The sequence below is a fragment of the Helicoverpa zea genome, chromosome 19 (genome assembly GCF_022581195.2).
Source record: "Helicoverpa zea isolate HzStark_Cry1AcR chromosome 19, ilHelZeax1.1, whole genome shotgun sequence".
Lineage (NCBI taxonomy): Eukaryota > Metazoa > Arthropoda > Insecta > Lepidoptera > Noctuidae > Helicoverpa > Helicoverpa zea.
In genome coordinates this window covers 7639571-7656137 of record NC_061470.1, presented here as the reverse complement: position 1 = coordinate 7656137, position 16567 = coordinate 7639571, and the positions used below count along the sequence as shown (strand labels likewise).

Below are 16567 nucleotides of genomic sequence, written 5' to 3'. Positions count from 1 at the left end.
GTTCGTTTTTAGGTATCAGATCAGAATCGACTATTGTAGAACCACACGCATTATGTGATGTTGAACTGCTTAGAATACTTATATTCCTCTTATACTTTCTCTTATAAGAATTAACTGATTTAGCATGTTATTTTTTGTTACATTAGGTAAGTATCAGTAAGTAGGATTCGCTTCTTTTCATTACCACTCCTAAGTCCAAAGAATACAACTAAAACAGGACCTCATTATTTTCCAAATACCGAACTAAATAAATAACAACACACACAATCCACAAAAATAAAGTTGGCAACATTTTCCCAACAGGCAACCCTACACCCCGGCGTCTAGATTCTGTAATGAAGCAATTTAAATGCATGAGGCAGGGCGAGAGAAACGATGGAGGGGGGAGGACCAATGATAAATCAACAACGTAACGACGGGACCGTTGCATTTGAATTTGAACCTTAAGCTGCACCTGATAAAGAAGCTTTTTGTATGGTAATGGATGGTAGATAAGACGTTAAGTGTTGTGATATAAGCGGTAGGTATGGATGATAGTGCCCGCGCGGGGTAAGCATGGGTATATCTCTCAGGTAGAGGATTACGGGAGGGACGGAACTACACAGGCGAAAATGTTTTCCTAACTTATTCAGAATAGAAAGGAAAAGTCGTGGAGAAAGTGATATCAGTTCTGTTACTGCGTATGTTATTTTTGGGTCAGACTATTGGATCATTCGATTGGATGCTCTTGGTTCGGATTGGAAGGTCTTTATTACGGCCATTGATGTGGGCACCAAATTAAAGGTTCTGTAAATGCGACTGGTTTTTCTCTCATCTCGGATTAATATTACTTGGGCACGTGTATCTGATTGGAACTTTTGGAGTTCTTTGTTTCAGAGTGTTCAAAGGGATATTTTTGATATTGTTAGAGATATAACTATTTCTGAATTAGCAATTTTCTCCTACGCGTTTTTTCACCGCATTTACAACTGTTTATTTAGCTAAATCGATGACCAACATTTTCTTAAATTCCAATAATTTTTCAAAATTTTCATGAAAGCATTTATTACACAAGCCGCTTTGACTTAAATAAAATGTCATTAACTTTAGATTCAAGACAACTTAAAAGCAGCACTTGAATCAATTCTCAGGCCACATCATCTCTCCTGAAGTGAAAATGATAAACAGCGAAAAACAAGGATTATATTTCTTCGTTCCAAAAAGACCTGTAAGCTACCAGTACAAAACAAGAGCAAGAAGTGAGTGATCAAGATCCAGTAGCCACAATAGGCGAGTCAGGAACAGTAAGCCTCTTGCATCCATTAATATTGAGGAGCGCGCCAATTTATATCCATTGCGGGCCCTCAGTGACGTCACGATACTCGAACGAACTGCTTCCAACCGGTTTAGGGCTGGTAGAGGAATATTTGTGAAAATTTGATTATTTATCTTTTCTGAGTGCCTAGCTAGTTGATTGAATGGAAAATTATTTTTAATGTAAATGTAAATTATGGATCGGTTTTGGAGAAAACTTTTTATTTAGGAGGTGAATAGGGAAGACAGAGTTAAGGGCAGATTAGAAATAAGATAGTGCGTATTTATTAGGTAAGCCTGTAAATACTTATTTGAAATAATTTACGACTTTATTTGTCTGGGTTTTCTGGATTCTCTAGTTATAGCTTAAAATATCAAAAATCGGCATACCAGCCGAAAACCCTGGGTCCTGAAAAATAAAAAGCTGAGCCCGTGTCTTTTGCTAGCAGTTCACATCAAATCAAACTTAAACGTCCAGGAACTTCCCCTATTATACCTCCTTTCTGGTATTGTTCATATTAGTGGCAGCCCTATCGAGTAGTGCGCCGGTGGCGTGGCAGTGCTCGTGACAGCCAGTGTTCCGTCTCCTCACCTGACTGCGTCCTGCTTTTCAGCCATAATCGATTCTGCGGTGCCATTCTTGTTCTGTGTATTGTTTACATAATATGTAGGTATTTTCAGGCAAAGAATTATGAAATAAACATTTCCTGTTTCTGTTTAATCTATCTTTATGTAGCAGACGAATGAAAAGAAAGATGGACAGAGTTCCTGGTCAAAAGGAGAAATATGTCCCGTTCTCAGTTTGTCTTAATTAAATTACTGTTCCTGTCAAGTTTAAGAATATCCGCAGACTGCAAACTTTTAGTCGGCCGACTGTTGGTTCGGGCTCATAAATCTGCATAAAGATAAATGGTTTATACACACATAACAACGATCAGGTAATTTAAGATCACACTGATTGAAAACTTAGATTTTCTTAAAAGTTTTTTTTTTCTATATTCACTAGGTCTGCTAATCTAGATAAGCACCAGGGCAGCATAGCACGTAAGGACCGGTTGCAAGAAGGTGCCTCCGCAATGCTCGGCTATAAATCACGAACGCCTCTCGCTTGAGGTTCCGCCTTCTGCGTGCTGAAGGTATAAGCCGCTGTAGATCTGAAGATAGGCTGTGCCTTGCATCTTGCTGTAGAGGTATTTTGAAGAGCTGGTTGAGAATTGGGCAGGTTTTGCTAAATAAAAGTTAGTTTGTCAGTTGGTATATGAAAGTCATTACATTAATTATCATTAAAAAAACACGTAGAAAAAAAACACTGATAGATAACCAGATTTTTTGCTATTCTGTTTCTTAGGAAAATAAACAAAATCATGCAGAGATTACCAAAATATTATTGCCGGCAAAATAATGTATGTCCCCGACACCTCAAAATAAGTTTACTTGTCATGTTAGCTTGAGTTACTATCATAATTTATCTTGATATAAGATTATCACTCCAGAACAGTGTTTTATCAACTTTTAATCAAAGAGTGCGAAACGACATTTATAAAAGAGAACTTGAAATGGTGACGCCGAATGTCACTTGTCATTAAGCTAACACATGCTTAATTTAGTTGAGATCATAAAACAAACCTGTTAGTTTATTTTACAATTGCATTTAAATAGAACTAGGTATGAATTTAAGAAACGATAACAGGTATTTGGACTCCTTTTAACTTCCTAAAGTCCATTCTTGTCGAAAACATAAACGTTTGTTTTTCTTAAAACAACTGTATATATAATTCATAGTAAACAATTGTTTTATGAACAGCCGTTTATGTTGTAGGTAAACTTGAGCCTAAATAGAGGATTCATCTGTAACTCCTTTAATGAACAAAAACAATTCACTTCGTAAACCGTTCGATTTTTAACCGTCAACCTGCTACCACATACACAAACGACCAACCATCGACCAACACAACATTTAGCAACCACACAACCAAACACTAATTAACAAAAACAAAAAAAAAAAACAATCGAATCGGAACTTTTTTCAAAATTCGAATACTTTTTTTTCTATAATCGTGAATGGGTGGGGCAGTCATTACCTTAGCATTCTGTCACTGGAAACGACTGAACGAAACGGCCGGTAATGATATTCCGCCTACCAATTCCAGCTACGGTAAGATACGCATCGGTGGCCGGCCTGCACCGCCTCTTGGACAACAAATGAGCCACAATACACGCTATGGCTTGACCATGGAATTCCATGCGGCTGTGTTTATAGAAAACAGTTTTTATGGGTGGGTGTTTGAAATTTATTAGGATTTGTTTAAAGGAGGTGGGATTTAGATGCTCATGTGGCGTAGATGGATTTTTTTGGGAGATTTTGAAGTATTATAGGTACTGATAGGTATATATTATAGGTATGATAGGTATTCTGCAAAATTAAGAAAAATGTAGATTTTCCAAAAGTAAGAAGGCCGACATTACATGACATGGGTAGGCAGAAGCCAGTAAGTCTGACACCAGTCTAACCAAGGGATATCTGGTTGCCCGGGTAACTGGGTTGAGGAGGTCAGATAGGCAGTCGATTCTTGTAAAGCACTGGTACTCAGCTGAATCCGGTTAGCCTGGAAGCCGACCCCAACATGATTGGGAAAAAGGCTCGGAGGATGATGATGAAGAAGGCCGACATTTGTAATTCTTATTCTTTATTGCACACTAAACAGTAAATACCTCTACATACGGGATACAGACAGTTATGTACAACGGCGAGCTTAACCCAGAATTGGGTTCTCTTATAGCCAACCTTAAAGCGATAGAGATATTCGATAGAGGTAGGGTACCTAAATTAAATGTGCACAACAAATATGAAATACTTAACAAATATTAAATAACAATAAATTATATAACATATGTATGTAGTAGATTTGATTATTTTAATCGACTCCCAAAAAGAAGGAGCATCTCAATTATGATGTGGGTTGGTTTTTTAAAGCCCTATGTTACAACCACAGTTACATTAATTATTGCGAGAAACCCAATAAGTACAGAAAAAATGCGCCAATTTAAAAGATAAGCCATGTAATGTGTTGCTACTAATTACAAGTAAATTAAACTGCAATTTAAAAAAAACATCGCATGATTGGCTAGCGTGCAAATAGTTCACATTTAACACATGAAAAATATTTTTGTTACGCCCCCTTATCAAGATCACAATAACATTATGAAGAATGGTATTATTTTTCTCATAGTTGCTGCTTAATATAGGTCAGTCAGTTAGTTGGTATTAATGACATCACCACACATTTGGTTCCTTCTTCATATTATTATAGCCAAAAACCATTAGAGCGGTCCTTGGTCTACATCATCATCATCATCTCAGCCATAAGACGTCCACTGCTGAACATAAGCCTCCCCCTTACATCTCCTCAGATACCGGTTGGAAGCGACCTGCATCCAGCGTCTTCCGTCTTCTTTTCGACCCTTGGTCTACGCACAAAGGTTAATAGTTGAGATGAGATCACCATGAAAACTGAAATACATTATTCTAATACAATCTTTCTGATGTGACACACATTACCTACCATTTGAATACAATGTTTATTAAACTAGTACCACAGTTTTCTTTTAATTATTATAATATTAAAAGATTCGATCCTCATAACACTGGCTGAATGGTATCTTCTATCGCGTCCCACATTAGATCGAATGTGGAAGCGACAATCCGCATAAACAAGCAAGAATATCAATTACAAAACATTGGTTCGTTGATCTCATAGACGTGTTGATTTTACAGAGCCTGGGAAAGACGGCACAACAGCAAACACTGGAAACAAAACTTCTCATTGTGAGTCTTTATAATGGGAACTATTTCACATGAAATTTTAGTGTCAAGATGGAACTCTTGGAGCTAGTTCGCGTTCTTGTCGCGGTCATTGTGCCAATGGTCGGAGGTCAGGTGGAAAAGCCACAAAGTCTGAAGGTCGGTGCCGAGATATGCAACAGGCTGACCAAGGAACCGTACTTCGAGACAGATATGGTGTTAGGACGGCCATGGAGGATCTATTACAGTTGGAACATCAAGTTAGACGATAAGTGCATGGATATGACATTCAGGAACGCGACACCACAGGTTAGTTTTTTGATTGGTTCATTTTGCTAAATCATGCCTAGTGTAGCTGAATTCTGACCAGCAACTGATAGTGAATATTAGGACAGTGCCATCAAGGCGATAAAAATCAACTGGAAGCCTTATTATCATATTTTTCAACTGGATCGCACTCTTGAGATGGAAGAAGAAATATTAATAGTTTCTAAACTCGCTAAAAGCCACACCAATTACGTGGAGATTACGCTATCATCATACCATCCTTTACTGAGATGTGACGCCGTTGTGTGAGGTGTTAGTTTATTTTAATTTCTCCGTTCCTGTAGATCATCAACAGGGTCTGGCATGACATGAACGAGTACCTAGAGAGCCAGCCGTACTGGGACGCAGCAACGCTGCTGGTGACGATGGGTCGCGCTAAGCATGAGATGCTCCTATTCGCAGACCAGGGAGCTGCCGGGAGGTTCATCGGAGTACCGAATGTTGTTCGAGACGGGAGTAAGTAATATTTTGCATAAAAGGGTTGTTCTTGTTTGAGGTTAGGCGACTTTAGAAATAAATAAACGCTTGTCTTGACTTAAAAAAAAGGGTCTTGAAATTTAAAGTCACAAATACGTGGCTAATACATGAGTAATTGATTAAAAAAAAATAAACTAGCCATCCTTGCAGTAGTATGTTCGATGGTACTAAATGTTTCAGAAGTTTTGATGAGAACGAATTTTTGGCGATCCTTGAAAAAACGTGTTTTAGCAAAAAGGTCTACTATCCATTCTTAAACTATCAAACCTTAAATTCCAGATATATCACCGGCGAGGAGTGCAGTTCCCCTTCTAAAGTTCCACATGAAGCTACTATTTGGAGGCAAATACCTGCTGATGACTGACTGCCAAATAGGAGTGACCACGATGTCAGCTCGTACCAAGGAGACTCCATATCGAGCGGAGATTGGTGGAGTAGCTGCTAACCTCAACTTCGGAGACGGTTATCCCGCCTGCATGGCAGATTTGAACAAAGGAGAACAGATTGGTACTAAATAAATTGTTATTGTTATGCCGTTTGTTTTATTTGTATGTAACCTTCTTTCTCTGGGCCAAGACACTCAGATACTTATTGTTAGAGAGATTACTATAAAAGTATTTGAAAAAAAAATGACTCCTCTTCGACATAATTGAACGTCTCTTTTTTTATAACACGAAAAGAACACACATTTACTGATCCTAACGAGTTATGAATTGTATAATGAAACTTAAGATCTGACGATTGAGTTTTTCTTGCAAACGCTCAATAGCAAAGAGTTGTTTACGAAATAAAGTAACACTAAAGGGAAACTCAAAGTATTTGAAAACAACAGCATTTTATGTACAAATACTGTAAAACAGTTGACGATAATACAACAGGAATAAACAAGGATTATGATACTTTGACATGATAAGCTGTAAATAAAGGTAATGTTACAATAAATAATAACAAAAGTGACATATAAATACGATTCACTGTCAAACATTCAGCATGTACTGATAATATCAAGAATAAAGATAGACTTGAAGAAGAATAATCAGATATATTTAAAAAATCAAGTAAAAATAAAGAGAAGTGGAAGAAAATATTAATAATATAAATTAATTAATTGTGGTCTACATAATCAAAGAAGTCATATGTATAAAAAAAAAGTAGTAAAGAAAGGATTAATCATGTTTTTCCAATTTCTAGTAATGCTTTTGTCTGTACAAGAAAATGCTGGTGAAATTGATATCAAATACAGAAACTTAAGTATTGAGAACTACACATCTTGTAATCAATTCGTTGAAAACACTACATTTGACCCTAATCAATTAATAGACATCGATTGGAAGATCTTTTACTTTTGGAACCCGAACCTTGAGGAGAGCTACAACATCAAATTCAGCTTGGCATCGAAAGTGGTCAGTATTAATGCCTTTTCTTCCATGTTCCTTTGATTTGGTACCTATATTTGTAGATTTAAATTTGAAGTCTATGAAGACTTTTATATTTCGTATATAGAAGATCTATATATATATATATTTAAATATTGTAATGGCAAACATTCTGAAATGATTTTGAATACATTTTGATATAAGTAGTTTGTGTGATCTAGGGGATCTTTCACCCGGGCTCTGAAATTGATTTTTCCTATTATTGAAATACTGCAGTTGTGCATATTACAAACTATTTTCTTAGTGTACAATAAAGAATAATCTATCTATAAAATAAACGTTAATGACCTTAACTAATACATATGTGATTATCATTCTAGTTGGTAGACCGATTCCAAGTGGAGCTCGAGGGAGAAATCAAGCCCCCCGTGAATTGGAGTAACGCGGTTCTATTCATGGAGTCATCGATTGACTTCAGCGCGCTCATTGTCAAGACCAACGTCACCGGCATCTTCAGAATAATTCCTTCTCTCGCTTTTGAGTGTATGTACAGTTTTAGACTTCTTAGTTCAGTGGAAACTTTCCTGTGTTTCTCTTTATAATAATAAGTAATGTGGTAGTAAAGTTAATTTGGCTGTCGTGAAGTGTCGTCATGTTACAAAGTGACTATTTTATCGCAACTATTTTGATATTCATCAGAATTTAAAATTAACCGTGTTTCCAGCGTTATTGTCAACAATGTATTTTATTTAAGACTTTAACATCAGGCTCATTACTTTAACTTTTCTCATTTCAGACGCTGGAGCACCACTGCTGTATTTCGCCTTGAAGGTGGTCGAGCCTGGGTACCTGGGCATCCTCAACTGCAAGTATAGACTGTGCTACGCTCTCGCTCCGGTCGACAAGATGCCACATCATGAACATGTTAGTATTTGAAGAGCGTTGTTTTTTGGAAATGCTGTACCGTAGGTCAATCATAACATCAATTGTGGTCATTACGACTTATTCCTATGAAAAAAATGAATAAGTTTTTTGTATTACAATAAGGATTGGTGATGGGCTGTGGATAGGACGCCCAGAAATAGGTTACATGCTACTTTTCATCTGAGATCTTTTGATCTTTCATCGAGAGGTAGAGGTCCTTAGAACTAACTTCAGGTGAAATCATGGAGAAGGCTTGCCATTTTTAAAACTTTTAGTCACAATAATAAAACCTCAAAGTTTTCTAGCTTAGGATTCCCAACTTGGTTCTCAAATAACTCCATAAACTGTACGTCTTACAGATCGATGAAGAAGCTAAAAAGCTAGGGTTTTGGAGCGACTTCGGGCGATCTCACATAGCCATGGTTCCTGCGCTCCCGACCCTCCAACCTGAAACTTATGACATGGATGATGATAACGAGGATGAGCATCTGGAGATGTTACACCATGAAGATATGCAGTTCCTATAGTTTTGCTTTAATGTTACGTATCATGAACATAAGGTGGTTTATTGATTAAGGGGTTAAAAATAAACAATATTATAACAATGTTACATGTGTTAACTTGAGTGTCATTTATTTCCCTATCCTATTAGATATTATATAGAAATGAATAATTTGAAATACAGACCTCTATGAGCAGCCAATTGTGTTTAAAAGTGTGTAGTTTGGGCTTCGATGAACTACATTACATTATGTTGATTAAGAACTATAGACAAAAAATCTAAAGAAATAAAAGCCAAAAAACATTACCAACAAAAAATTGGTGAAACGAGAATTCCCTTTATATATTACCTAATAAATTAATGATTACCTATCCATTAAAGGACCATAGTGAATGAACTCTACGTGACTCTATTAAAACATGACTGGCACAAGCTAAGTAAATAAGTATTTTTATTTAAGGAGGCTGTAATTTGTGCATGTTTGGTAATCATCATGGCTAGAAGTCAGAAAGCCTGGTAACCAGTCTTACTAAGATTGCACCCGGTTAAACCGGATGACTGGACTGAGGTTTGTTCTGCATACAGATAAACTAGCACATTTTAGGGAAAATTTCAAGTATTCTGGAGCCTATTTAAGTAGTTAAAAGTTTTTTTTTTATCCCTACTAATATTATAAATGCGAAAGTAACTCTGTCTGTCTGTCTGTTACTCTTTCACGTCTAAACCACTGAACTGATTTAAATAAAATTTGGTATAGAGATAGAGTTGACCTTGAGAAAGAACAAAGGATAGTTTTTATCCCGGACTTTTGAAGAATTCTCTTGAAAACGCGATATAACCGAACTCTACGCGGGCGAAGCCGCAGGCGGAAGCTAGTATTTAATATATCAGGTAGCGCAAAAAATAGATACCTACCTAGTTATCCAAAGATCTTGGAAGACGGTAGTTTTTATTGACACTTACCCAACGCTGATAGTTTTGTAAACCGTAATGCGTAAACACATTCTCACATCATCGTATACGGAAGAAATATCATTGAGTCAAATTACACGTTTGAATGCAGGGAATGCAAACATTTGGTACTCAAGAATATGTTTAGGACAGATAATATAATTAGATACTTAAATAAAAAATGGCGATCGAGGCCGATTTCAGCCACGGCGGCTGTTCTCATATAAGGAGATCAGCCAGCTGCACATGACATATTATAGTGCAAAAACATTTGTGCAGACACAGATGCACTCCCAATTCCTTCACTCTAATAGCCCGATGGGACGGCAATCCGACACGACGGACCGACATTAACGTGCTCACCAATGCACGGGTGTAGCAATCAACAACTTCCAGACCCCTTCCAGCTTCCAGGATGCTTAGTGAAAGTTTCTAAAGCCCACAACTCGATTCCGGAATGACTCAGGATTCGATCCGGAGACCTCGTGCCCAGCAGCGGCGCTTGCGACAGCTATATCAACGAGTCTTAGGAAATAAGACAGTGTCAATAAACCAAGAGCAAAGTTGGTAACTAAACGAACAGGGAAATGTTTATAAAAATTACTTTGACACGTTAGACTCTCTGTTATATGATTATTGTCCCTTGTACGAGCATGTAGTTATCATGGGTGACTTTAACACTTGTTTGCTTAAGGATGACAGTCGAGCGTATAAACTTAAATCTCTCCTTTCTTCTTTCAATCTTAGTATTTTACCTCTTTCTGCTACTCACCACTCTCCCAATTGTACTCCTTCCTTGTTAGATCTTATGATTGTGTCTAAGATCAGCAATGTTTCTTTTCACGGACAGCTTACTGCTTGTTTTTCCTACCACGATTTAATCTTTCTGTCTTACAGGATTCGTCCTCCTAAGCGAAAGCCACAGTACCTTTTCCTTCGGAATTACAAGGTCATTGACTTGAAGGCGTTGAAGCGTGATGCAGATCTCATTGACTGGTCCTGTATTTTTCAGAACGACAGCATCAACGATATGGTTAACTGCTTCAACGCTAAATTGCTAAATTTGTTCGACAGCCACGCCCCTATTCGTCGAGTTAAAGTAAGGAATATTCCGGCTCCTTGGCTCACGCCTGCTATCAAGGAATTGATGGTCAGTCGGGACAGGGCGAAGAGGAGGCTGAAGCGTAGTCCGTCTGAGCGCAACCTCATAGCGTACAAAACTTTACGTAACCGCTGCAGTCGAATGTGCAGAGATGCTAAGAGACGCTACTTCCACAATTCTCTTGATAACCGTAATTCTTCTGAGGTTTGGAAATTTTTAAAAACTTTCGGTATCGGTAAAACTGCGGCTGCTCCCAGTGGTGACACTGACGTGTATGCTCTTAACATTCACTTTTCCTCTCCTCCTGTTCGTTTGGGGGCGCACGTCAGGGCCAATACTCTGAGCAGGCTGGCTAGTGTGCCGTTGCCTGATTGCCCTCTTTTCGAATGGTGTGCTGTGACTTTAGATGATGTGAAAAAGTCTATTCTTTCGATTTCGTCTAATGCAGTTGGCAACGACGACATATGCTCAAGAATGATTTCCCTCACTCTTTCCTCTGTCCTTCCTGTTTTGACTCACATTTTTAATTTTTCATTGTCCTCCGGCTCCTTTCCCGATCTATGGAAAGCAGCTATTGTTCTTCCTTTGCCCAAAATTTCAAATCCTATAGCTTTGACAGATTTTAGACCCATCTCCATACTCCCATTCCTTTCTAAAGTTCTTGAGCATCTAGTTCACCGTCAACTGACTGCGTATATAGACAGAATGGATCTGCTGAGTCCGTTTCAATCTGGCTTTCGGCCTGGTCACAGTACATCAACGGCATTGTTGAAGGTCACTGATGACATTCGCCTCGCGATGGAGAACAAATCTCTCACCTTACTTATCCTTCTTGATTTTAGCAGTGCCTTTAACTCTGTTGACTTTGATATTCTACTTGGTATTCTTAAATCTATAAATATTTCCCCTTCCACCCTAAGTTGGTTTGATTCTTATTTAAAAGGCCGTTCACAAAGTGTTCGCCTTGATAACTTGACCTCTGGCTGGTGCAATCTCACTGCGGGTGTACCTCAAGGTGGCGTTCTCTCTCCTCTCCTGTCTTCTATTTTCATTGACTCTGTCACAAAGGTCATTTCTTCCCACTTCCATCTCTATGCAGACGACTTGCAGCTCTACAGACACTTTCCTTGTGCAGATGCAGCAGCTGCTGTTACTGCCATGAATCATGACCTGGATGCGATTGGTGATTGGGCGCAGTCCTTTGGGCTGCAAATTAATCCCAGGAAGTCTCAGGCTATGATCATTGGCAGCAGATACATGCGTAGCAGGTTAGATGTTGCATCACTACCACCTCTAAGTTTGAATGGGGTTCAGATTGACTACGCTAATACAGCAAAAAACCTGGGTATTACACTTGATATAAACTTATCGTGGACAGCTCAAGTCAATGAAGTTAGTCGTAAAGTTTACTGCACTTTCCATGCGCTGAAATGCCTTCAATACTTTTTGCCCTTGAAAACCAAAATATCTCTTGCTCAGACTCTCATCCAACCCATCATAGATTACGCCGATGCCTGTTATCTGGATGCCACTGAGGAGCTTTTAAATAAACTTGAGCGCTTGCAAAATCTTTGTATACGTTTTGTTTTCAATCTTAAAAAGTATGATCATGTCTCACATTTTCGCAAGGAACTCAAGTGGCTCCCAATCCGTCTTCGCAGGAACACTCGCATTTTGTGTCTTCTTTTTAATATCCTCTTCAATCCTAAATCTCCACCCTACCTGCGGGAACGTTTCTCCTTTCTTCGCTCACCTGATGCGTCCTGCAGGACACATCTCAAATCCCTTCTTAAATTCCCTTCCCACTCCACTGACTTCTACTCCTACTCCTTCACCGTCCACGCTGTACGGCTGTGGAATAAGTTGCCGCCTGAGGTGAGGAGCTGCCAGACTGTTGCTGTGTTTAAACGCAAGTTGAAAGAACACTATCTTTCCTCTCTGTCATAGATGTATATAGTATTTATTTTATGTATTTAAGTAGTTTATGTTAGTGATTATATATTGGTTATATCTTCTTTCTTTTTACACTGTCTATCTGTACCTATCTCTTCTATTCTAACTCTCCCATAACGGGCCTGCTGGAAGAAATTTCATTAGAGATAAGCTGTGCCCTTGTACAATTTTTTCCTATTATTTATTATTGTTTGTGTTCTATGTGTACAAAAGTGTTAAATAAATAAAATAAATAAAATAAAAATATATTTTTGCAATACAAGCTGCTCATACCTTAGGAACCACACTGTACCTAATAATTAAGATACACCCATTCAGTTCACAATTACCTATAGAGGTTTATTATATTGATATCATAATACTGTGGAACCATAAGAATAATAGTTATTAGATATTTATTGACATTCTTCCCAGTATCATAATGCAAGAATATGTTTTGTTTCTATGGGTAAAGTTCTCCACCCCTGGACGAGGAATACTTATAAATGTTACCTCGCTTCATTATTCTCTCACCAGGAAAAAAATGTTCGTGTCGTGTTGTGTGTTCCTGTTCGTTTTATCAAACTATAGGTCTGACGCGAGGTCAGAGGATGAAGACGACGAACCTCTGGATTTACGAAAACAGGTCGACGTGTATCCAGAACACTTCGTAGAACCAGTGCCTTTTGGTCACATCACTCTTGAAGGCTTCGGAGACCCCAAGCAGCCAGTTGATTTTCTAGAACTAATGATGAGATTACCAAAAAGTAAAGAGGAAGCAAAAGAAATTTTGAGAAAAGGAGGAAGGGACATTTCGATTATTAATATTGAACTAGCAAAAAGTTTTGCAGGTCCCAGAGATGAGTACCTTAAGGACCTGATAGTCGAACCACCGCCTGAGACAAATGTTACTAGGCTGAAGTGGTATGATTTAGCAGATATGCAAATGAGGAATGCTATGATGCCTCCTGGTTACAACCCATACGCAAAGAAGCTGGATATGCCAAGGGGAGTAAGGAGACCTGAGGAAAAAAGAGGGGGGAATAGAAATGAGGCAAGAATAGGTGACATTAGAAATGGAGGTAGGGGAGGTTTCGCACCACCCCCACCGATGCGTGATTTCAAGCATTTCTTTGGGAGAAATTCATTCCAGTTACATGGAAATAAAGAGGATCCTATCAATTGGACCACTTGCGATGAATTCGCTGTTGGAGCAATATTTTCAGCAAAGGATATTGTCGGTCATAAATGGACTCCATTTTATATTTGGTCTACTTTAAATATTGCTTATGCTACAGTGCATACGTTCGAGCCTCCTTCTAAAAAGGTACCTATTTTGATTTAAATTTAATATAACCTACAATTGTATTAAATGGTCCAAGTTAAACATTATTTTTAAAAACTTTTCAATTTGAAAAATCAATAAATAACCATTTTATATTTTAATTTTCGCGCTACCAGTTGAATCTTAGACCCTACAGCAAGCACGCTTCAGAAAGATGAAGATAGAAGGCTTTGTGTAGGCTTTTGTCCAGCAGTAAATAATACAAATACATAATACAGGCTAATAAAACAATATAAATAAAGTGGGTAATATCCTTACTGATATTATTAATGCGAAAGTGAATTTGTATATTACGCTGCAACTGGGCAGTAGCTGAATTATGTATCTATAAGAATAATATGAAGGCTACTTTCTAACCGGATTTTTATGCGGCAAGTAAAGATCATCGAAATGCGGCTTAAAGGGGATATTTTAAACATATCACTTAATGCTATTCTTATCTTGTGTTGTTTGATTTGTATGAAGCGTTCAATAAAACGTTTGTTCCAGTTAGTGAATGAATATTATACAAAATACAACAAATTTTTGAATAAAACCATCGATTGGAAAAAGCCTAAACTTCTTATGAAAGGGAGAAATGAAATGTTATTGATCGCAGTAGACAGGAAGGGCTTGTTCGATGCTGTAATTAAACACGAAATACCAGACTCCGCGAAACGTGAGTACGAACTAAGTTTTATGATTATTTTCAATGACCTCGTCGGTCTAGTGTCGCAAGCGCGGCCGCTGTGCCCGAGGTCTCGGGTTCGATTCTCGGGTTGGGCCGAAATCGCTTTGTGGGTTTTCTAAAACTTTCACTAAGCAGCCCATAGTCTGGAAGTTGGTGAGTGATTCACCCGTGCATAGGAGAGCACATTAATGTCCGTCCTGCGCCTGATCTCTTTCCGGTCGTGTCGGATTGCCGTCCCATCGGGCTATGGGAGTGAAGGAATAGTGAGTGCACCTGTGTCTGTGCAAATGCTTGTGCACTATAATATTATTATGTAATGCGGAGCTGGCTGATCTCCTTAAATGAGAACAGCCGCCGTGGCCGAAATCGGCCATGGACTCCATTATTATCAATATGTTAAAATGGAATAAAAATAACCAAATCAAGTAAATAATGTTGTATCCAAGAATTATGCCAATTTTGCGTCGTAACTATTTCAATTTTGCGTCGTAACTATTTTAATAAATGCCTTTTACAGAGAACCCAATAACAATCCCTTCGTTGTCGGTACGAATGAAGATAGAAGATCCATATTTAGTGGTGATGTACTGTGAAGACTATTATGCAACTGTCATGGCGATATCAGGTCGGGAACCAACCACGTACAGAGAGATCAGGGCTGAAGTAGCGACCATCAAATTTGTAGGAACCGGCAGACCAGTATGGAGGGACTATGAAGGGGAGAAAGAAAATGCTAAATTGGAGCAGGAGGCAAAACTACAAGCAGAACGAGATAAATTCTTAATGGTTGCTGAATAAAGGTCGATCAATGGAAATGAGTACAAATAATAAATTTGGTTATGGTATACAGTGCTACACATTGGTGGGTTTAATCTATATAATAATATACACTGTAAATATGTACATGTATGTAAGTACTGATATTTTTAGTCGTATATAAGTAATAAAATCTGAACTTCCACCTCATCAAAAGTATGATTAAGCAAACAAACTGTTATAAACATCAACAGTTGTCATTTGGTTCAACCAATAAATTCTTCAAACAGATCGTGTTTGGGTTCAGGTTTCTCCGAAATTGGTTTTAAGATGCCTGACATTCATACACAGAGTAAACAAATGACAATCAAACATCCTTCGAGTTGAGTATAAAGAGCTACAGATCAGTAGCGACAGCAGTAGTAGTAATTAACTTATATACAGTGAGACAGTTGTCCAATATATTTCCAAAATTAAATATATGCGACAAGATGATTACACGTCTTGTTAGTCTAGTAATAATAGGTGTAGTCGTCGTAAATGGTACTAAAGTGAAATCTAAGATAGGCCCTAGTGGGATGTCTTTCCACGAGAATACCAACTGCTCAACATTCTCCAAGTTTGGCAGATTCAACCCTTACTCCGTGCTTCATGAGAAATGGTTCGTGTTCTTCTACTGGGCTGGTCCGCAACCGCTCACAACGTTTGTGTTCACATTCCCTACAGCTAATGTAAGTATTACGAAGATGTTTTGAACTTTATTCTGCATTATCTTTTCCTCGTTTCTTAAGATCGATAGTCATTGTGACGGAGGAAAAGGGATAGTTAGCTGTTTGAAAAATCTCTTTCCCCTTACAATAGTGATTTATTGAACATGTCATTCTTAATTGCATTGGTATCCTCTCATTTTATTGGTAATTAAAAATCAGTAAAAAATTGACTTATTATCACAAAATACTTTCTGTGAATGTTTTGCAGCATACAAAACATTTGAAGAAAATTTTGGATGGGAATACGATTCTGCCCGTCATGTGGTCCGCTCGGCAAATCCTCATGGAAAACCAAGCCAAGGAAGTCAGCCTGCTGGTAGAACGGGGTGACAGAGGGGAG

The 16567-nt window shown here is 38.1% G+C and overlaps 1 protein-coding gene across 1 annotated transcript; it reads left to right on the top strand.

Annotated features, from left to right (window-relative positions):
• Positions 1–555: 555 nt before the first annotated feature.
• Positions 556–6417, top strand: LOC124639635. The gene is made up of 4 exons (XM_047177074.1): positions 556–572; positions 5161–5404; positions 5707–5878; positions 6179–6417. The coding sequence occupies exons 1-4, from the start codon at positions 556–558 to the stop codon at positions 6415–6417; spliced, it is 672 nt and encodes a 223-aa protein (XP_047033030.1).
• Positions 6418–16567: the final 10150 nt, after the last annotated feature.

What these genes read in the sequence shown, in the direction of transcription:
- LOC124639635 (XM_047177074.1), top strand. An exon ending in TCAGGAACGCGACACCACAG is followed by an intron (nt 5,405 to 5,706) that starts GTTAGTTTTTTG and finishes CCGTTCCTGTAG; the next exon opens with ATCATCAACAGGGTCTGGCA. An exon ending in GAATGTTGTTCGAGACGGGA is followed by an intron (nt 5,879 to 6,178) that starts GTAAGTAATATT and finishes CTTAAATTCCAG; the next exon opens with ATATATCACCGGCGAGGAGT.